Below are 20979 nucleotides of genomic sequence, written 5' to 3'. Positions count from 1 at the left end.
CAAACCAGAGAGTCCCGGTGTAGGGGACCCCTGGAGGAGATAACCCTCTTGCCCTGGGCACATCTGAGCTCATCTGCGAGTCCATTTGGTCAGGAGCTCCTAGCGCTGGGGCCACCACATTCCGTCGGCAGCTTCCTCTTCTCCTAATGTAAAGCACGGCCGGGGTTTGGTGGTGCCAGGACTACCAGAAGCCCCGGGAATGGGACTGTTTTCCATGATATGCAAAGGGAGGGGCTGCTGTTTGGAGGGATGCGATAGGAGAGTGGCCGCTGGGGGCAGCCGTACCACCAAGGGAGTGGCCAGAAGGGTCGAGGCTCTGAATTTTGCCTGCCTGTAAACCAGGTAAGTGCCCCCCCACTCCAGGCTGGGTCAAGCGGGGAGGGAGGAACCCTCGCTGCCCCCTCCCGGTATAAGCTGGTAGATGGGATGCGCAGTCCCTGCTGCCCTGGGCCACCTCCAGGGAGAAGCCAGCGACCACCCCCACCCTCTCCTCATCCTCTGCCCTGATTCCTGCCCCTTCCCATGCTCCTGTCCGCCTGCCCTGAGACCCACACGTCCCCAGGCCCTGTTCTGACCCCCACACCCCCACACCACCAGCCCCCTGCCCTGAAGGACCCAGGCAATGCCAGGTAAGTCTTCTAGCCCGGAGGGTTCAAACTTTTTTCTCATGACCCAGTTGAAAAAAATATTTGATGCCACAATCCAACAGGAGGTGGCTGGAGTGCAGGCTCCGGGTGGGGCTGAGGATGGAGCTTTGGGGTGCAGGAGGGGCTCCGGCTTTGAAGGTCAGGGCTGCGGCAGGAGGGGCTTCCCTTGAGTGGTTCCCAGGCAGCAGGGGGCTAAGGCAGCTTTCTGCCTCGCCTGGCCCCGCAGACCATGCTGCCCGCAGAAGCAGCCGGCAGCAGGTTCCCAGCCAGTGAGAGGGTGGAGTTAGTGCTCGGGGCAGAGGCCGTGCAGGGAGCCCTGCGCTTCTCCCTCCAAACCTAGGAGCCGGGTCTGCTGACGGCTGTTTCTGGGGTGCAGCGCAGTCTGCGGTGCCAGGGAGCTGCCTTAGCGCCCCCTACTGGTCACACGATCCCCAGGGCCCGACATTCCACCCCCCAGCGCTGGGTCACGACCCGTCCTTTGAAAGCCGCTGGGCTGCTGTACAGAGATACACGTTGTTGTTTGTGGTTAATGTTCGTCTCTGGTAACATCCCGAAGCCCCATGCACCATCAGGCCACACTATAAAGGCTCGAGGCCGCTTTGCCCCGGGGAAGCGGGTGGTAGTTTTGCGGGTGTGTTCAGTGGGGCCAGTTTTCCTCCTGTGGGCTCCAATCCCACAGGGTTTCTCAGGGACCCGCCTGTTTGGACAGGCCTTCCACGTTGCCTTGCCAGGCGAGTCGTCCCAAATCGCCACTGTTCCCATGACAGTCTGTGCCGAGCAAACCCATCCAGTGTGTGCCACGCACCCATTCCACGGCTCTGCCGGGAAGCCACATGCACAAGCATCCGGTGTTGGGAGGGGCACAAGGACATTCAGTTAAAAAAGATCAAAGCCCAGACTCTCAAAAGGACAATGCGGGACAGGAACCCATGACCCTTCCCACCCCAGGTGAGTGCCCTATCCCCTAGGCCACACCAGAACATGCCCTGCAACCTGCTCGGAAGCGCAGCCTTTAGCTCTCCTGCCCTGGTGCTGCCCAGCTTTTGGCTGCCCTGACCCGACCCAGGAGAGGCAGGACGTGAAGCCATGACCCTGCCTTCCCAGTGATTTCAGTGGGCGTTAGGCATCTCGCCCCCTTTGGCTTTTGTGCTGAAGTAGAAAGAGTGAGTGAGTGTGAATGTTACCCAGCGACTGTGCCAAGGCAGCGTCACTTTCAGAGAGGAGACACGGTTGTGTACTTAGTGCTTTTTGCACCACATTAATTTTCAGTTTGGACACCGAACACCCGGTGGGGGGGTGGACTCTCCGTGCTCCTTGCTCCTAGGCGCTGAGCGAAACCAAATATTTCATTCCCGGGTAACAAAAACAAACCGGTTTGCGGCCGCCGCCTCAGCCCTGCGCGGGCTCTGACTGGGGTGCGTATGTTTCGTGACAAGGGCGCAGCACAGAAATCTCAGTTGAACTGATGCGTTGCCCTGCCGGAGCGGAGCCAGGAGAAAGAGTCCAGTGTAAACGGCAGCGCGCGCTGCCAAATGTTGAGAGTCAATATTTTGAGGAAAGCTGGGAAATAATCCGCCCATTCAACCTGCGCCTTTCCCCAGGTACGGGCTGCTCGCTTTGAAGCGCTTGCGTTTCACGAAATCGACAAACCACATGTTTGCCTGGAGAGGGCTCGTTTCTCCCTGCTGCGAGTTCCTGCTCCTGCCCGGAGCCTGCAGCTTGGTCAAAACAGGAAAATGCTCACCTTTGCTCGCTTGCTTCCTGCCCAGGTTCATCTGATGAAGCCCGAGGCGGTTCCCAAGGCCTGTTGTGCGCCCACCAAGCTCAGCGCGACCTCGGTCCTCTATTACGACAGCAACAACAACGTGATCCTCAAAAAGCACCGCAACATGGTCGTGAAATCCTGCGGCTGCCACTGACGGAGGAAATGCGCCCGCTGGTTTTCCGGCGCGGAGAAAGACCTCATTTCACGGGTCTGGAGCCCAGCTAGCTGTTGCCAAAGTCCAGAAGAGTCCAACGCCTAGTGGTAGATAATACAAACCTGTTCCAGGTGCGATCTCCCTGGTCCGGCGCCCTCAGGTCCTGTCCGGTCCTGAATGAGGGAATTTGCCAGATCAGGGGAGGTCCCCTGCCGGCCCCGCCCTGCTGCTAGCTCCGCTTCTGAATCTGGTAGCCCCCTGCCACCAGCCGGCTCTGCTGCCAACCCTGGCAGGGTTGTGGTCCCCCTGCCGCCCGCCAGCTCCCCCGACCCGTGGGCTCTGTGGTCCAGAAACGTCCGTGGTCCTGCTGGACCTCAGATGTTGCCAGAGCAGAGAGGCTCAGTTTAAGGAGGTGCAACCTGCATTCTCCTCCTCTAGTTCACGAGACTAGCGAGAGCAGCCCGGAGACTGCTTAAGTCCAGGGTGGGGTGAGAGAAGGGTTGGCTGGCGGGTGAGGGTTAGTCTGTACCCGGGACCAGGCCGAGGAAGGCAGGACATGAGTGGCTTCGGAATCACTCCCTCGCTCACTACTTACGGCCAAGCACCCTGGAGTGAACAAGCACTTACGATTAAATGAAAACGCGGCCGGCCACTTAAATAGCTGGCTAACTAACCTCCCTCCCCCCACCACAACATTTAAAGTTTTAAAATGGGCCAACTGGAAAAAAAAATTCTGAGCTAGGCCAGACAAAGCCCCGGCTGGGTTGATTTAGTTGGGATTGGTCCTGCCTTGGGCAGGGGGCTGGACTTGACGCCTCCTGAGGTCTCTTCCAGTGCTGTGATTCTATGAAAATAAACCCCTTATCTGGGAAGTAAACACTTCGGCTGTGTCTACGCTGGCCGCTTGAATTTCTGCAAGAACACTGACGATCTCATGTAAGATTGTCAGTGCTTTTGCGGAAATACTGTGCTGCTCCCGTTCGGGCAAAAGTCCTTTTAGTCCAGTGTAGACAGCTCAGATTTGTTTTCCGCAAAAAAGCCCCGATCACGAAAATGGCGATGGGGGCTTTTTTGCGGAAAAGCGCATCTAGATTGGCACGGACGCTTTTCCGCAAAAAAGTGCTTTTGTGGAAAAGCGTCCTGCCAATCTAGACACGTTTTTCCGAAAATGCTTTTAACGGAAAACTTTTCCGTTAAAAGTATTTCCGGAAAATCATGCCAGTCTAGACGTAGCCTTCCTGTTTAGGATTCACAGAGGAGCCCTGTTAGTCTGTTTCAGCAAAAACAGAAAGGAGTCGGGTAGCACTTTAAAGACTGTTTCATGTCATGACCCAGGGGGCTTTACAGTCTGTCTCAGCCAGCGGCCCACAGTCTGCTAAGGCTGCATCGACTGAGTATTTGCTTTGGTCGGGGAATCCCTTTTTGTGTGCCATCTTCCTGTCCAATTGTTCCCTAGGGGCTAGTTCATTTGGGGGTGACGCCTGAAGACGGGGGGGGGGGAGGTGACAAAAAAAGAAAGATGTAAGGAACGGACCCTTTTCATGTTGCTTTCTCCTGTGTGCAGGTCAGGAAACCGCGTTCTAGTTCTTAGCTCTGCTGCTGTGCCTCAGTTTCCCCGTCTGTAAAAAGGGGGATCCTGATCTTCCCCGTTGTTTGTAATGTGCTTTGGGGTCTACAGGTGAAATGTGCCACGTAGGAATTGGGGTCTAGTCTCCTTCCTGGGTGGGAACTGCTGTAGTCGTGTCCTCACTGGGGGGGGAGGGGGCCTTGCTCTGCTTAACCCAGTGGTGTGCGAAATCAGGGAGGGGCACATGATGTTCTCACGGGGGTGGGAGACGTGAAGAAACTGGGCTCCGGCCGGGCCCCCTGCCGCAATCACCAGAGCAGACTAAAGTCTGGGTACGGTGGGGCAGGAGCAGGGCTAAAACACAAAGGCCTCCCACGCTGCCATCCACACGAAGGCCCCGGCCAGCAGCTGCTGCTCTCTGGCCGCTCGGCTCCGTAGGCAGCGCCCGAGTTGGGCTGGGCAATGGGACAAACACTAGGACTGGCCAGGCGCGGGCAGGGGGGGGCGGCGGGGGCATGGCTGGAAAAGCTTGTGCCCCATGGGCTCACGTTGTGCCGGCCTCGCTACCACGTGCGTGACAAGGCCTCAGTAACGCAGAAGCCTTTGTGGTGAGCACACAGGAGGGAGCCAGGGGCCGTGTCGGGCGACCGCCGGTGCCGCGTTCTCGGGTGCCCTGGAGCAAGGCTGAGGAGCCTGGCAAAGCCAAGCCGACCAGCCCTGCACCGACACCGACGACCGGGAGGCACCATTGTTTTTTGGGTTCACTGCCCCGCAAGGGAGGAGGCGCTTTGCCAGTTAAACTAGGGAACGCTACGGAGCATGGGGGGGCGGGGGGGGGGGGCGGTGCTGCTCAAGCCTTCCACGCTGCCAGCGCGGCTTTCTGTGCCAAGCGACTGTGCCAGCCTTCGGGGGGTGTTGGGGCAGGTAGTATCATTTATTGCCCCCCACCCCGGGCTGTTGGTGATGGCCACAGGCGTCCGAGCTACATGGCGCTCTGCCTCGTGCCTGCCCCCCCCCACCCCAGAGACAGGGCGTTGGGCACCCCCTCGCCACTGCCGTCAGAGATGCAGTCTTAAGGGTAGCTGGCCACAGGCCCATCACACATGTACCCACAGCCCCCCCACCCCCACCCCAAGTCACTGCAAAGCCACCTGGCCGGCTTGGCATTGCACGGCTCACAACAGCGCCGCCAGCCGGGGTGGGACGCTCAGGCCTAGGGGGCCGCATGCAGCTCCCGGCTTGCCTAGATGGGGCCCTGGAGACCCGCCCCCCCAGAATTGGGAAGCTTGTGCCGGTACTCCAACCCCCCGCCCACAGGGCTGGAGCACACAGAAATCTACTAGCCTGGGCCCCGCCGGCTCTGGTGTGCGAGGGGAATGTGGGGCGTGCCGGTCTCCTCCGCTGGGGGCCACGGCAGTGAGGGGTTTTGGGTTGGTCTGGCTATAGCGGCAGAGCTGCGTGCTCCCGGCCCACTGCACCGTTCCTCCTGTTTGCCCTTTATTTCGTAGCACACGTTCGCCTGCTCCCAGGCTGGCTCTACGCTAGCGCCGTCTTGTGGCAGAAGTATGCAAATGAGGCTAAGTGGGGACTATTGCTGAGCCTCATTTGCATACCTAATGAACCACTGTTTTTGTAGAAGAGGCTCTTGCACCAGAAGGAGCTGTCTACACTGCCCCTTCTGCCGCAAGAAAACCCCTCTTGGGCAATGCCGTTCGTCCTGAAAAGAATCGGCGTAGTGGCGTTGCGCAAGAGGGCTTTCTTGTGCAAGAGCCGCGTCTGCAAAAACGGTGGTTCATTAGGTATGCAAATGAGGCTTGGCGATATTCCATGCTTAGTCTAATTTGCATACTTCTGATGCAAGAAGCTGTGAGTGTAGACATAGCCTGAGTGGCCTGGAATCAGGTTAGGGAGGGTGCCCAGGGCAGGTGGATCACAGCTGGGGAGACGTTGCCCGGGGGCTGTTTGGGTTTGTGTTTTCCCAGGAGGTGCCCTAGAGAGGTGTTGCCTGGACAGGTGTGCACTGGTCAGGCATTTAGCGCCCTCTGGTGGTTGCCCCTGGATACTGCAGCATTCTAAGGGCCAAATGACACACAACATGACAGGCTGAGGGGGGGGGGGGTTATTTCGCAACCAAATCAGCTCGCAGTCTCTCCCCGGCTCTCTTGGGGAAGGGGAGCGGCGCTTGGGGCTGCCGCACCCCTGCTCAGCCTGACCCCCTGCTGCGTCTACGACTGGAGCAAAGGCCGGTCGGACGATGGGTGGCAGTAACCGGCGATGGTGCGACAGGCAGGTGCTTTCTCCGCCTGCTGCCCCTCAGCACCGCTACGCCAAGCCGTGTTACTGGCTGCTGGGATTGTCTCCCCCCTCCCATGGAGGCTTCGGTGCAACCACGATGCCGGAGGCACGGGTGAGCCAGCAGGAGGCAGCCTCGCTCCTTGGCCCTGCACCTTCCCAGTGGCCCTAAGCCACCGCCCACCTTGCCCTGCTCCGACCTCTGAAAGTTGCTGACTGCTCTGGGTCTCGCTTGGGCAGCAGGGTTTGGCCCAAAGACCAGGAAGGACCTCCCCTGTTTGGGGAAACGGCCTTGCCATAAACAAACTAACCCCCAATCCTATTCAAGCCCTCACGTGCGGGACAAGTGACTCTCCTGTCATCCTAAAATCAGCCAAGGTTTTTCTCTGCAGCACCCAGTGCTGGCCCCGGTCTGCGGCTCTGCGGGGCCTCTGCTCTGAGTCACTCGGGCGACTCCTAGGGGCCTAAAACGCTCTCCTGTCCTAGTCGGAAAGCGCTGTCAATACCTCTGCGCTCAGAACACCCCACTGCCCTAAGCTCCGGGGCTCACCTAGAGGTTAATACTGCGCAACCCCTGATGATGTACAACTGCTTTACAAAAAAAAACGGCCGGCCACGAGTGTACGTGAAGAGCCGCGATGGAAGACATCGTCGGCCTAGGAACATGCTTTTAGTTCTTGCCTCTCTTCATTTGAGGACCCCGGCTGCCGTTTTAGGCCCCTGTGCGGTTTAGCGTTCTCATAGTTGCAGGGTGGGGGAGGGAGAGCACTGTGTTAATATGACACGAAATGCGCTGTGGGCCTGCGTGAGTCTGGAATGAAGAGATTAAAGCACGACTGTTGTAACCCCCTTCCCGTGTCCGGCGACTGACTGGATTCAGAAAGGGGAAGCCGGGGTGGTTACAGAAAACGGTTCTGCGCAGACCTCAGCGTTATGCCGCGCTGCTCTCTGCTCTGAGGCGGCCCGCGGCTATTAGTTCCGCACCGCCGGTGAGACTGAGGTTCCTTTCTTGCCATGCAAATGGCAGCCCCAACTAACGACCTGCAAGGTAAATGAGCAGCTCAGTGCCACGCGAGCCAACGCCATGGGCTGATACAGACCCACGGACCGAGCGCTATGATCGTTCACACGGGCCTGGGAACGTCCCCCCCGTTACGTGCCCTCGCCTGGCACCACGCACAGTGCCCTGCTCTCGGAGGAGGCACGTTTCCACACAGCCCAGGGCATGTGCACTGCCCCATTCCCAAGGGCAGCTCCAGCCCAGGACACGCGCACCGCCCCGTTCCCGAGGGCGGCTCGGAGGCCAACAGGCGGGAACCAGCGACCCCAGGGCAGGGCAGGGCCAGCCCTTTTCAGTCCCTAACAGCCATTCACAGGCAGCTCAAATGCTGAGTGTCCCGCTGCACGGAGCTGCAACCCACCCGCTCCACCTCCGCCCGCCGGGGGCAGGACCGGGGGGGCTCACGCTGGGGTCTGTGGACCACCAATGGTCCGCGAGCGTCTTGCCGGTGGGCTGCAGGCTCGGAGCTCCACCGCCCCGCTGCACTGGGGGACCTGTGCTGGAGCTCCAGCCCCCTTTGCCCCCCCCCGCCCCGTGGGTGGAGCGCCAGCGCCGGCTTCCTGCTGTGTGTGTGTGGGGGGGGGGCCCTGAGCCTTGCAGGCTGGATCTGGCTCATAGGGGCAGGAAGCGGATCCATTCACTCTCTCTCTCTCTCTGCCCATGGCTCGCGGAACGGCAGCACAGGAAACCCCTTGCTTGGAGGCTTCCCCGCTGCTCCCATTGGCTGGAATCCCTGCCAATGGGAGCAGCGGGGGCGGTGCCTGTGAGTAGCAGGGGTTCACATCCAGGTAAGCGCTCGTCTTCCCTCTCATGCCCAGACTCCCCCATCCATGTTCTTGGACCCTCCTGCCCAGCCCCCCCCCCCACCACCACCACCCCAGCCTGCTCCTGCACCCAGTTTGTCATCAGGCAGTTGGCTGGTGGTCTGTGGAAAGATTTGCATTGCACAGGGGTGGGCCGTGGGCCAAAACATTTGAGAACTGCTGCATTAGACAAAACACCGGGAGGGTAAAGGGCAAAGTGCAAAGGGCTGTCCTACGCCATGGCCGGGAATTAGATTGACACTGCCTGGCTCTTTGCATCCCGAGATGTGAAAGCGTTTTACGATGCTTGTTTGTCAGTATCAGGGGTCCCCATTTTACAGGAGGGGAAACCAAGGCGGGGACGTCGGAGGTCGGCTAGAAAGGCCATTCAACACACTCACCCCCTTGCATGCAACAAAGTGCACGAACCCCAAGCAGCTGGCCGAGCCGGGTCTGCAATTAACTCCATAAAACCCAAGGCCGACTGGACCGCTGCTGCTTCCAGCCTTTCCCAGGACAACAATTTCCTTAGACGGGTAGCTCTCCGAGACGGTGACTGTTGTTTGGACTTCGCCGACCTAGACCGTACCGTGGTCTGCATGCTAAAAACACCACCACTGTGAGACTGCCGAGGTAAGAGACGCGTTTCCGGTATTTTATCAAAGCTCCAGTTTATTTTAAACAAGTACAAAGTCTCTGCAGAAGACTGGCAGACTGGCGAGGCCCCGCAGAGGAAGGATCCGCGATCCGCTCCAGCTTCTTAAAGGAATCGTCCTCTGATCCCATGGGTGGAAAAGGATCCACTGACGAGCCTAGTGCGGACCAACCCAAGCCAGCGTGGGCGTTCCTAAAGAAACTCTGCAGCAACGGCGACTTGGAGAGTCCCACGGTGACTTTTCTCCCTGGTCGTCTCCAGTTTTTTCCCTATTCAGAACAACTTCCAGCCTCCGCGGCCTCATCTGGTTACTCCGTCCGGATTCCTGCCAGACAGGGGCTCACACGTACTCCCCGCAGTCTGAGATAATCACTTTCTCCTTGGGTTTCCCATCCTTGCTGCCTTGAGCCTTAAGAAAAATGAAACCGGAAGTAAAGACAAATCGCCAGGTCAGACCAGAGAAACACCGTGGGAAATGCCCCTGGCCTGCTTCCCGCACTCCTACCTCGATCTGCCGCACCACCTCTATCCCTTCTGTCACCTCTCCAAAGACCACATGCTTCCCGTCCAGCCAGTCCGTTTTGTCACAAGTGATGAAGAACTGCGAGCCGTTGGTGTTGGGGCCAGAGTTTGCCATGGATAACAACCCTGGGGGCAAAACGCTGTTATTGTGGTGCACATCCACATATGCCTCAGCGCACCGCACAAAATGTATTCCTGTGACGGTGCGGCGGGGTTCCCCCGACTCCTGCACCCCGGTAGTGGCACGAACAGACTCCACCAGCCAGTAGAACAGAGGGAGTTTATTGCTTCTCCAGGATACAGCCCAGCACAGATGTCATCTGGTTACAGGGCAGGCCTAGGATGCCTCAGCCCCCTTGAGATGGGGGAGACTGAGCCCCTAAATCCCAGCCCCTTGCTTAGGCTGCTTCCTCCATGATACCAGACAGAAACTGCCCAACTTCCAGCCCTGCCCCCCAGCCAGGGGCTGCCCTCCGCCTTCCTCCCTTTGTTCCTCTCCCTGGGAGGTAACCAGTCGAACAGGTAACCTACCTGACCCATCAGCTACTCTGCTGGGCCGTGGTACAGACAGCAGCCAGTGGGGTCACCCACAGCCCAAGCCTAGCAACCAGCAAGGTACCCGCACTACGTCACAATTCCACACACAGATGAAAAAAAAATTGAGCATCTGCACTGCTATTTCTGCCTGTGTGGAGGAGGAGCAGCGAACGTACTTTGCGTGCTGCCCTACCCCAAGGCCGACGTACCTCGGAAGGCGGAGAATCCAGCACCGTTTCCCAGTAGTGAACTCAGTCACCCCCAAACCTTCTACGCTCCAGTCATCTACCCCAGACGAGCTTTGCCCAAGCTGCCCCAGGAAGCCAGCCCGCTCCCGCGCCGAGGGTCCGGCCTTACCTGGCCCCGTGTGCTTCAGAATGAAGTTTTCGTCGTCAAACTTCTTCCCGTAGATCGATTTGCCTCCCGTGCCGTTGTGGTTGGTGAAGTCTCCCGCCTGACACATGAACTGGGGGATGACGCGGTGGAAACTGCTCCCCTTGAAGCCAAAGCCCTTCTCATGGGTGCACAGGCAGCGGAAATTCTCTGCGTGGAGGGGGAGGAAAGAAAGCAAAACCCAAGCTCAGGATGCCAGCAAGGACGCTAGAGGCGACCGCTCGCCCGAAGAGGCGCTGGCTCTCACCCGCCGTCATGGGCACAATGTCCGAGCGCAGGAGAATCTGGAGTCGGCCAGCCGGCTTGTTTCCTATCTTGATGTCCATGTACACCTGAGGGTTGGCCCTGGATTTCTTAGCAGGAGGCTCGCCCTAGGGAAGAAAACCAAAGCCGTGTCCCTTTACGGAGCCCTCCAGCCGGGAGCTCTCAGCCTCCGGCGGCTCGTGGCTCCAGGGGAGCCGACAACTCAGCTGGGACAATTTCACCTGCAGGACGGGCCCGCTCCCCCACGCGCAGGGAACAGCCGCGCTGCAACCAGGAGGGGCAACTGCGGCCGGGGTAGATGCACCTGAATTAGCCTTAATCTAGGCAGGACAGGGGTGGGCAAATACCAGCCCACAGGCCAGACCCGGTCCATCTGGGTTAGCTCCTGGCTGGCCCCCACTGCTATATCTACCCGCACGGCCGCAGGTACCGGCGATGGCAGCCCCCATTGGCTGCCATTCCTGGCCAATGGGAGCGGCGGGAAGCAGCACAGACCGGGATGCTGCTTCCCGCTGCTCCCATTGGCCGGGAGTGATGACTTGCAGCCAATGGGAGCGACACTCGCCAGTGCCTGTGGCCAGGGCAGGTAGATATAGTGGCAGCCTCCCAGGGGCTCGCCGCTGCGTTACGCCCACCCCGAGCGAGAGGGAAGCTGGTTCGAGGAATGTTCCCAGGGCCCTGAGCGGGGGGACCCGGGTGTCTAGCCCATGCCACCGCACACTGCACTTAGGACCCCAGCTGCTTCTGAACGAGCCGCTTTCTATTTTTGTGGCTTCTCAAAGGCATGTCTGGCGCTGCCAGGCCTGTCCGCTGGTCGGACGTGCTGCCGGTCACAGGGCCGCTTAAACCCACGTCCCACCCACGGCCTGACCATTTCCAGCTCATCCTTCCGATGGACGGAAGAGCAACAATTCCCGACTCCTCCCTTCTCCACGCCCCGTCCTGCCGTTTACCTCCTGCGTCTCCGACTGGGAAGGCTCCGCCCCCTCTGCCGCCGCATTCTCCTCCAGGGTCTTCCCCGAAAACTTCTTCAGCCAGTCGTCGTCCGACCAGACTGGGGCAGAGAGAAGAAGGGCTCGGAACAGGGCCTAAAGCCAACAAGCCCCTGGGTGCACGAACAGCCAGACCTGAACATGCCCTGGGCAGCGTTAGGGTATTTAAGAAGGGGCACTTGATCCCCAGCAAGAGAACTCTTAAGGACACAGACCCCGCATCATGGACCCATTACACAGGTCAGCAGCTGCAGCCTAGTAAAACCTCCTGTAGAGAGGTGCCTCCCTAAAATTACTGGCAGGATCAGCCCCGAGTGTCTGCCCTAGTGGCTACTCTGCCCTGGGAACATTTCCCAAACGGCCTAAGCGATGCAGGAGCCTGAATTCTATTTTTAGAAGCGATGGAGACATGAGCCTGGAGACTCCGCTCTGAGCCTCGCGGCTGCGGGGTGTTTTCTCTTTTCTTTGCAGCCTAGACGCACCCCATGGCTCCTAAGGCACCTCGGCACTTTGGAAAACTCCCCCCTCCCAGAGCTAACCTTGCATTTCATAGCACGGCACAACGGGCCCCGCCTGCGAGAACAGACGGACTCTCACAAGCCCTCCTTGCTCCCGTGGGTCGAGCGTGGGACCCCTCGGACAAGGCCCCCAAGCAGGAAATACAAACTTCTTGTGGGGAAGGGCGGCTTTTGACTCCTTTGGTCAGGAAGGTCTCTCCGGGGCAGGATGGAATTTCTAGTGGAAAAGCGTCTGGCCCAGCTGGGGGATTCGCCCGAGCTCTGGGAGAGCCAGGTTCAAGTCCTTGATCTGCCTGATTTGAATCGGTCGCTGGGCGATAGAATTGGTCTCTCTCTGGCCCAGGGACTATTCAGTCATGTAGACAAAGCGCGACGGCTCCAAGGGGAGGCATGGAGAGAGACTCAGCCAGCCATGGCCCCAAGCACCCAGCTGTGGGTTCTCACTGGCAGCTCGGGTGGATTTCTCTCCTCGCTCGCGAGATCTCGGGTTTTGTCCAGATGCGGAACAAGAAAGGGTTTGAAATCGTGAACATTTGCATGGGGGGGGGGGGAGAGCGAGCCATTTCCCACCTGGTTTCAGAGTGTGTTCAGGGGATGGGCAGTTGGGGGGGGGGGATATTTTCAAAATGCAAGTGGTGGGGCCTTGCCTAGCACGTGGGTTTGAGACCAGCAGAAGCATCTCCCATCGGACACGGGGCGGGAACCGCTTCACTCCTGCGCTTGCGTGGCTGGACCGTGTCTGCCCAGTCGCTGCCGTGGAACAACTCCATTCCCACTCCCCTTCGCACCCTGCACGGTCGCTCTCCCCAAGAGCAGATGGTTTGGAAACACGCACCCTGCGCCCTGGGGAAGGCAGGGCCACCTGGGTTTCCTTCACGGGGGGACTAGCCGACAGCCTCTGCCCCTCGGATCCTAGGAGAGGCAGCACAGGGGGAGCTAGGGGCACCGGGCAGGGGCACAGCAAGCGGACGGACCCCACCCCCAGCACGAGGCAGTCGAGCAGAACTGGCTGCGGGACATTCCAGGACTTTCCCTTCCACCCACCGACTCACCCGGCCTGGACGAGCCTTCCTTAATCCGCATGGGCTTGGCCAAGTTGACCCGGATGGTCCTGCCAAAAAGCTCCGACTCGTTCTAAGGGGAATGAAGAAGGTGAGGGGGACGAAGCGCGGATTCTACTCATGCTGTCGGCTTTGCTATGTGCTACGTGATCCCTGCTGTCCTGCAACAACGCCGGGCGTGTGCCTCAGTTTCCCTGGGTGAGGCTCTCACGGAGGGCGGCTGCCCAGCCCAGCACATTCACAATGGCTCAGGAGGTCTTGTATCCTGAGCCCAGGTGGGAGATTCAATCGGGTGACAACTTTTGCCCAGGAAGCTGGAGGAAGGAGGCGGCGGGGTTGCTGAGCGTGTGGGTGAGTCTCGGCTGGATTAGGATGCAGGGAGGGGGCCCAGGGCGCTGGCTCGGGGTCCCCCTCTCCCCAGGTTGGATTGTACTGACTGCTCCTGGTTCCTGTGTTAACGAGTCTGTGCTACGCTGTGCCCATCAACCAATAAACCTTCTGTTCTGCCTGCTGGCTCAGCGTCCCGCCTGGCTGGGGATGGGGTGCAGGGCCGGGGACTCCCCCACACTCCGTGACAGTGAGAAATCCCCCATGTTCTCACCAGGCCCCAAGGGAAACACAGAACATTCCTCCCTCCCTGCCGCCTGTCTGGCAGAATTGACTCTGTTACCGTAGCAACTAAGAACCCCACTCACGGACCAGGAGCGCGTTGGGCCAGGCGACAGTCAGACACAGAACCAAACCACAGCCCCCCATTTTAGCTAAGAACAGAAGAGCGGCCAGACCGGGTCAGACCAAGGGTCCATCCAGCCCAGGGTCCTGTCTGCCCACAGCGGCCCATGCCAGGTGCCCCAGAGGGAGTGAACAGAACAGGGAACCATCAAGTGATCCCTCCCCTATCGTCCATAACTGAGGCTAGGGACACCAGCCCTGCCCATCCTGGCTAATAAGCATTGATGGACCTATCCTCCATGAGCTCTTTTTTGAACTCTGTTAAAGTCCTGGTCTTCACAACATCCAATAGCAAGGAGTTCCACAGGTTGACTCTGCGCTGCATGAAGAAAAACTTATTTTTGTTTGTTTTAAAACTGCTGCCTATTCATTCCACTTGGTGATCCGCCCTAGATCTTGTGTTATGGGAGCAAGTAAATATCTTTTCCTTGTTCACTTTTTCCACACCAGTCATGGTTTTATAGACCTCTGTCATATCCCCCTTTCGTCTCCTCTTTTCTAAGCTGAAAAGTCCCCGTTTTTAATCTCTCTTCCTAGGGCAGCCATTCCAAACCCCTCATCCTTTTTGTTGCCCGTTTCTGAACTGTTTCCAATGCTAAGAGATCTTTTTTGAGATGAGGCCAACACATCTGTACGCAGTATTCATGATGTGAGGTACCATGGATTTATGCAGAGGCAATAAGATAGCCTCTGTCTTATTCCCTATCCCATTTTTAATGATTCCTAACATTCTGTTCACTTGTTTGACTGCCGCTGCCCATTGAGTGAATGTTTTCAGAGGACAATTCACCGTGACTCCACGGTCTCTCTTGAGGGGTAGCAGCTAATTCAGTCCTCATCGATTTGTACGTATAGCTGGGCTCTCTAGGAGCCCCCAGCCAGTACTACGAACTGCTGGGACCCCTTTCTGATTGGAGTCCATGCCCACGGGGGGAGAGTTCAGAACCGAGGGACTAAAACACCCACCCATCCCTACTAGAAAAGGGACAGAGGGGACCAAATCCATCTGCCCCTCCCTTGGCCTAAGAGCTGTGAAGGGGAATATCACATGGGAGCAGCGCAGAGCCAGGTGTGGGACAGAGGAAAAGCCACACTTCCCCAGAAACCAGCGACCGGAGAGGAATGGAACCCCTACCATATTGTCAATCGCCGCTGCAGCATCCTACAGAAACAGCAAAAGAAAACAGGTTATTGCTCATCCAGCCATTACTCCTCCCGTCTTCTTGCCACATCTCCCAGGGACCTTTACACATTTTTTTCAGACGTAGGGTCAGCTGTATGGGTAGGTTTCTCCCCACTGGGCCAATCAGCAAATGACTCCAAACTGCGCACCATTCGGGTGCCGGGGCATGCTGCTTTTTATTTTTTGGAGCCTAGGGTAGGGTCAGCAGGCCACAAACAGGTGACAGCATGTGGTATCCGTGGATTAAAGGAACCACTGGCATCCGGGACCAGGAAGAATCCCCAGGATGGAGGTGCCTCCGCATGATCATCCAAAGAAAGCAGAAAACACGGAGATGGTTGCTTGTGTAGCCCCGTGAAGGAGTCAGTGAGAGGTGAAATTCTATTCCCACTTCAATGAACTGCAAACTACCAGCGACTTCCGCGCCAACAGGACTGGATAAAAAAAATGGTGGCGGATTTCAAACTCTATTCAAATGGGCCAACTCAAATTCTCACCTCTGCCAACTCAAATTCAATGAAAGCAAATCCCCGGTGCTTTTCTGTAGAGAGAGACAATGAACAGTTACAGGCACTGGGAAAACCCAAGAGGTTCGACAACGAGTCACTCGTGTTGCTAAAGGAAATTAACTTCTCTACTGCCACCTCCCCAGCTGAGAAGTCAGACCCTCTTGTGGTTTTAGTGGCTGGAGCAAAGAACTGGTAACATCAGGGGTTAAAAAAAATGGTCCATTTTTCAATCACTTCAAATTCTATAGCAGCATTAAACTGTTCTTTATTGTTCTGGTGTTAATTATACTAAATCTCCATCAAGGTCATTCTCAAGTAATGAATGGAAACCATTTGGTGTACAGAAAGAAGAGCTAAGTTTGCGCCTTCATCCTGAAATAAACTCTAGGGAACCTGGATCCATGCAGAGCCCAACTGAAGCCAGGTCTGTGCACACAGAAATCACTGCAGGATTGGAGCCACATGTAATGATGAGAAAACCCTAAAATTGCTCGTTATGAAATAAATGAAGAAACGGGATTTAAAAGAAAGACATTGCAAAAGACACCATGCTAATCTACTTTAATTTAGTTTTAATTGTTCGTGCAAATATTTCAGGGAGTCCTAGCAAATGCACTGGAGAATATATGGTCTCCATATATTCAGATAATATTCAGATATATGGTCAGATAATACATTTTTTGTAAAAACAGTCAACTGCAATTGCTACTGAATCTATGCTAAGAAGCGGGGAGAGGACACTGGTTTGTAGGTGATTTTTCAGGGTCGGGCTTTTAAATTGTATTTCCATGCCCATGTTATTCAGAGGATGCTAAGAAATTTCTGAAACTGATTAAGTACATGGGAAAACCCAAGTCTCTAAAGTTTTGCCCGTTCCAAAGACAGCCTGTGACCTAACACAGCCAGCAAATTGAGAGGCCATGAACCACAGTTGTCCTAGGTGCACTGGGGAAATACTCTCTCCAGATTTGGATGTTACAGAAGCACAATCCTGTCCAGTTACTATTGTGCATGGTTCTCTCTATCAGGGCGGTCTCACCAGCTGTGGTTTCTTGGGAAGCAGCCAATCCCCCAGAGAGGGCAGCAGAAGAAAGCAAGTTGACACTTGCCTCGAATTCTCGAGCATGATTCCTGACCCAGAAACCCACACAAAGCAAGAAAGACGGACCGACCAAAGCAGGAATTGACTCACCAGTTTCATAGTCCAGAGGTATCTGAATATCAGTGATATCTCCAAATGGAATAAAAGCAGCGTGAAGAACCTTTTCATCCACCTCTTCCGCGAGTCCACCTGCAAGACACATAGCACGGTCCCTACCTGCACAGCCTGCTTGCCCACAAGACTTCCCAGGGCAGAATTTACACTGATGCCAAATGGCCTGGCAATTAAAGGCAGCTTGTCACCTGCAGCTAATGCAGAATGCAGGAGTATTTGTATCCAGCTGGCCTTCCCACCAGTCGCCTCGCAAAGAAGAGCTCTAGAGACCGACCTGGTTTCCAGGCCATGTGCGGATGCTTCATAGATCAAGGAACCCAACATTGTGAAAAGTTGCTTATGGCTTGAATCCTATCTTAGCCCCAGGAAAATTAAGCCTGTGGCTATGTCTTTGGGGCCAGCAGTTTGGGGAAAAAAACGGAACTCTCTCCAGTGGCCTTTACACTGTTTGCAAAACCTACTACGGGCTTCAGAGAAAGACAATCCCTTCTGTAAAAAAAAAAAGAAGGGGCCACCCTCTCCCTCAGCAAATAAGGACCCCAAAGGGGTGGGGGTCCCATTCCAAACTCCTCCCTTCTTAAAAACCCATTTGAAGAAATGAAAAATGCAGGAACCACTTGAATTCACAACCAATTCCGGCTCCTTTCCCGCCGGCTAAACTAAATCTGGCTTGCACCAAATACTCCCCTTCTGCCCTCGCCCAAACTGCTAATCCCTCCCCAGGGTCAGAGTCTTCCGAACCCCGCATGGCAACCGACAGACCCCTGGGTAAGAACAGGCACTCTCGGGGCTGCCGGGTGTAGGGAGGCAGGGAAGGGCAACGTAGCCCCCGGCAAACCCCGCAAGGAACCAGCCGGCCCCGGGAGGGAGGGAAAGGGCAGGGCCCAGCTGTGCTCGCTCCCACGCCGGCGCTCCAGCTGATCGCACGGGGCGCACGTGGGGGGCTTGGCCCCGGTCCCCAGCCGCCACTCACCCACGTACAGCACCCGCTTGGTGGAAGCCATCTTCCCGCCCCAGCGCCTGCCTCCGCCCCTTGCCCCGGAACCTCACCCTGCGCTCCGCCCGGCTGGGCTGCGGGAGCCGGGCGCGAACCCGCGGCCCCCGGCGCGCCAGCTGGTCCCCAGCCCGCGTCCCTGGACGGGCCCCGCGCGCGGGGCGCAGGCTCTGGCTGGGGGAGCAGCGAGCTGGCGCGGGCTGGGGGGGTCACTCACTAGCCCCTCCCCGCGGTCTCTTGCCCCGCCAGCCACAGGCCATGTAAACAGCAGCCGGGACGTTGAGGAGCGAGCGGCACCGGAGCGAGTCGGGGGCCCCCGCAAGACTCAGGCCGCCGGCAGCTAAAGGACTCGCTCCGGTCCTGGCAATGCAGGTGCCCGACAGTGAACCAGGCGTGAGACTCAACCGCCTTGTGAGCCTCTGAGCCAGCGGCTTGCAAACTTTCTTTTCTCCTGCCCCACGCTGGAGAAAATCGTCGGCGTGCTGGGACTGGAGCGCGGGGCTGAGAGCGGTCGGGTGCGGGAGGGGACAGGGCTGACCTCGAGCGGTTCCCTGCCAGCAGATGGGGGGGGGGGGGGTCTAAGGCAGCTTCCTGCCTCTCCTGGCCCCGCAGACCATGCTGCGCCCAGAAGCAGCAGCAGGTTTCTGGCCAGCGGGAGTGCGGAGCTAGTGCTCAGGGCAGGGGCAGTGCTAGGAGCCCTGTGTGCTCTGCCCCACACACCCAGGAGCCAAGCAGGCCACAATCCAGTCTGCGGTACCAGGACAGGCAGGGAGCTGCCGTAGCGCCCGCCCCCATCACCTGATTGCCTTGCAGCAACAAGAGCCATTCCCCCACCCAGTCCTGGCCTGTTTGAAAAGCACTCCTTAAGGTGCCATGGGCCTCCTTGTTGTGGCTGAAACTAACACCTGTGAAAGCTGTTTAGGTTCACACAGGCTCAGAGGTAGCTGGATCAGTTGGGCAGAGGTTATTCCGCACTTAACCTCATTTGCATATTTCTCACGCAAGAAGCCGTGAGTCTAGCTATAACCTAAAAGATCCGTGCTAGGAATTATTTTGGGGGGTCCTTGAACCTGTACTCTACAAGGGAGGAGACTAGATCTCAGGGGTCCATCCTAGCTTTAGATTTGATAAATTAGTAACCCCTAAGAGTGGAATTTTAACCCACAACTTAGTAACTGAGATGGCTCAACTCCCCATTCACACAACAAAGCTTCTTAAACCTCATCCATTAGAACAGGGTTTCCCAGACTTTTTTAGCTGCAGAGCCAGGCCTGACAATTTGACCGAGACCATAAAAGTATGCAAATAAAGACAATGTTTTAGAATTCTATATTTCTTAGTTTTTTTCTTTTCAAGACAAGTATCAGAGAATTAGTAACAAGGTCATTCAACTGTCATTATTTTCTCATGGCGCCCCAGGACTCTTGAGAAGCCCCAGGGCTCCACAAAGCAGGTTTTGGGAAACCCTGCATTAGAACACGACTAGATGATTGAAGCAACTGTTGGCTCTGGGCAGATTTTCACAACCCTCAGATCAGCTAGTTGCTCTTGCAAGCCAGGCTGGTGATAGGGTGGCATCAGCTTAGCATTACAACCAGCACTTCACGTACCCGCGGCTTAGATGTAAGAGTTAATGCAAACAGACAACCAGATCCAGAATGGCAAAGTCAAGGATCACAGGTGTTAAAGGTGCTTGCAAAAGCTGTGTTTGGGTCTGACTCGAGTACCAACTGCCTATTCCTAATGAGTGTGTGTCAGGGCCCTGCCTAACTCCCTGGTGTGCTCGGACACAGCTGCTTTCCCAACTAATCAGGAAGTTACTCCTGATTACCCCAAGACTGCAACATAACCATTCTTCCGCTTTACATTTATGAACTGTGGTGCTGTCACGTAGAAGCGCAAACAGAACTATTAGCGTGGTCAGCTCAGGCAACAGATCTAACATGTAACCTCTCAGAGGTAACCGATTTTTCACAATTTCTGTTATGATATATTGTTCAATTCCCTGTTCAAAGGATTCAGTATCATTAGAATTCCAAATTCTTTGCTTTAAGACCTGCCTCAGGCAATGTAGGGGGGCCTGCATTTCTGCACTTTTGCTCTGCTGGCTTCTATTCTTGGGTTTCGGTGCAGAGTGTTAAATATCAGAATCCAGATTTCTGAGGGGGATTCTTGTATATTTCAATACCTTACCCTGCTCACACAAAACATAGCAGGGTGACAAAGTGGGAAACTGAGAGGGCATTGAAATCTACAAACCGGGAGAGCATTTTATACACCTCCAGCACCTTTCTTCCAAGAATCTCAAATACTTTGCAATGCTGTTTTAAGCCTTTGTTTCCCCATGATGTAAGCAGCACTCTGCAGAGAAACTGAAAAACGCTGGAGAGCATGGAAGGGTTTTTTTTTAGTAGAGATTCTCTTAAATCCTTTGACAGTACTAGCCCTACACCTCGTGGTGCTGTCTCTGCAAGTCATTTCTAGAATAACTTCCATGCCAAAGAATCCCCTCCAACCCCAAACCATCTGCTGCTGAGATCTGCACCTTCGAAGGTGCAGAATAGTTTTACTAGCACGGCACCACCCTAGCGATGTAAGCAACAAGTCACTCCCCCACCCTCCACACACACTGCTACCTCTATCAGAGGCAACAAGGGGGTGGAGCAGAAGCTGGCTTAAAAGCCAGTTCCCCCCAGCACCATCTTCGCAGGGGGGCAGGGCAGGCAGAGGCGCAGCGGGGACTGGGCCCGAGCTGGGATGCAGTTGTCCTGGCTCACACCAGGTCCCAGATGCTACACCTCTGCTTTTTAAATATAGTAAGAGCTGCCAGGTTCCTCGCTGCACCTCTGCCTTTGGAATGTCACAAGAGCCACAGGCAGCTCATTGCATTTCAAAGGCAGAGGCACAGCAGGGATAGCGAGCAGCCCTCTCCTCCCATATAGACTAATCAAGTAGTCGATGGAAATTCTGTCGACTACTCAGATTAGCGGAGTAATCGAAATGTCACATCCTACACCACCCTAGGCAACTGGTGAAAGAAATGCAATCGAATATCCAACTGAACACACAGCAGGAACTGAGGTCCACAGTATGTTCAGCGTGAAGAACTGTCAGA

General features: G+C 56.4%; 2 protein-coding genes across 3 annotated transcripts in view; one reads left to right on the top strand and one right to left on the bottom strand.

The window, feature by feature from the left end:
• LOC102461383 (bone morphogenetic protein 8B) overlaps positions 1–5724 on the top strand; it is a 44952-nt gene extending 39228 nt beyond the window's left edge. The window contains exon 7 of the mRNA XM_075908734.2: positions 2417–5724. Coding sequence (XP_075764849.2) covers positions 2417–2566 — 150 coding nt within the window. The 3' untranslated portion in view covers positions 2567–5724. The remainder of the gene's footprint in view (positions 1–2416) is intronic.
• A 3182-nt stretch (positions 5725–8906) lies between these two features.
• Positions 8907–17997, bottom strand: PPIE (peptidylprolyl isomerase E). 2 transcript variants are annotated; one of them, XM_006139135.5, is made up of 10 exons: positions 17059–17811; positions 16847–16945; positions 15643–15686; positions 15098–15124; positions 13222–13303; positions 11613–11713; positions 10643–10766; positions 10360–10545; positions 9449–9591; positions 8907–9352 (listed from the first exon to the last, which is right to left on the bottom strand). In XM_006139135.5, the coding sequence occupies exons 1-10, from the start codon at positions 17192–17194 to the stop codon at positions 9284–9286; spliced, it is 1011 nt and encodes a 336-aa protein (XP_006139197.3). In that variant the 5' UTR covers positions 17195–17811; the 3' UTR covers positions 8907–9283. The 2 variants fall into 2 exon arrangements, with proteins under 2 accessions (XP_006139197.3, XP_075765165.2); XM_075909050.2 differs by lacking the exon at positions 17059–17811 and adding an exon at positions 17844–17997 and having other exon boundaries at positions 8913–9352.
• Between the last annotated feature and the right edge of the window lie 2982 nt (positions 17998–20979).

Source organism: Pelodiscus sinensis, chromosome 26, assembly GCF_052426305.1.
Source record: "Pelodiscus sinensis isolate ZL-2025 chromosome 26, ASM5242630v1, whole genome shotgun sequence".
Taxonomy (NCBI): domain Eukaryota; kingdom Metazoa; phylum Chordata; order Testudines; family Trionychidae; genus Pelodiscus; species Pelodiscus sinensis.
The sequence above is the reverse complement of the archived record's forward strand: the minus strand, read 5'-3'. Positions and strand labels throughout refer to the sequence as shown.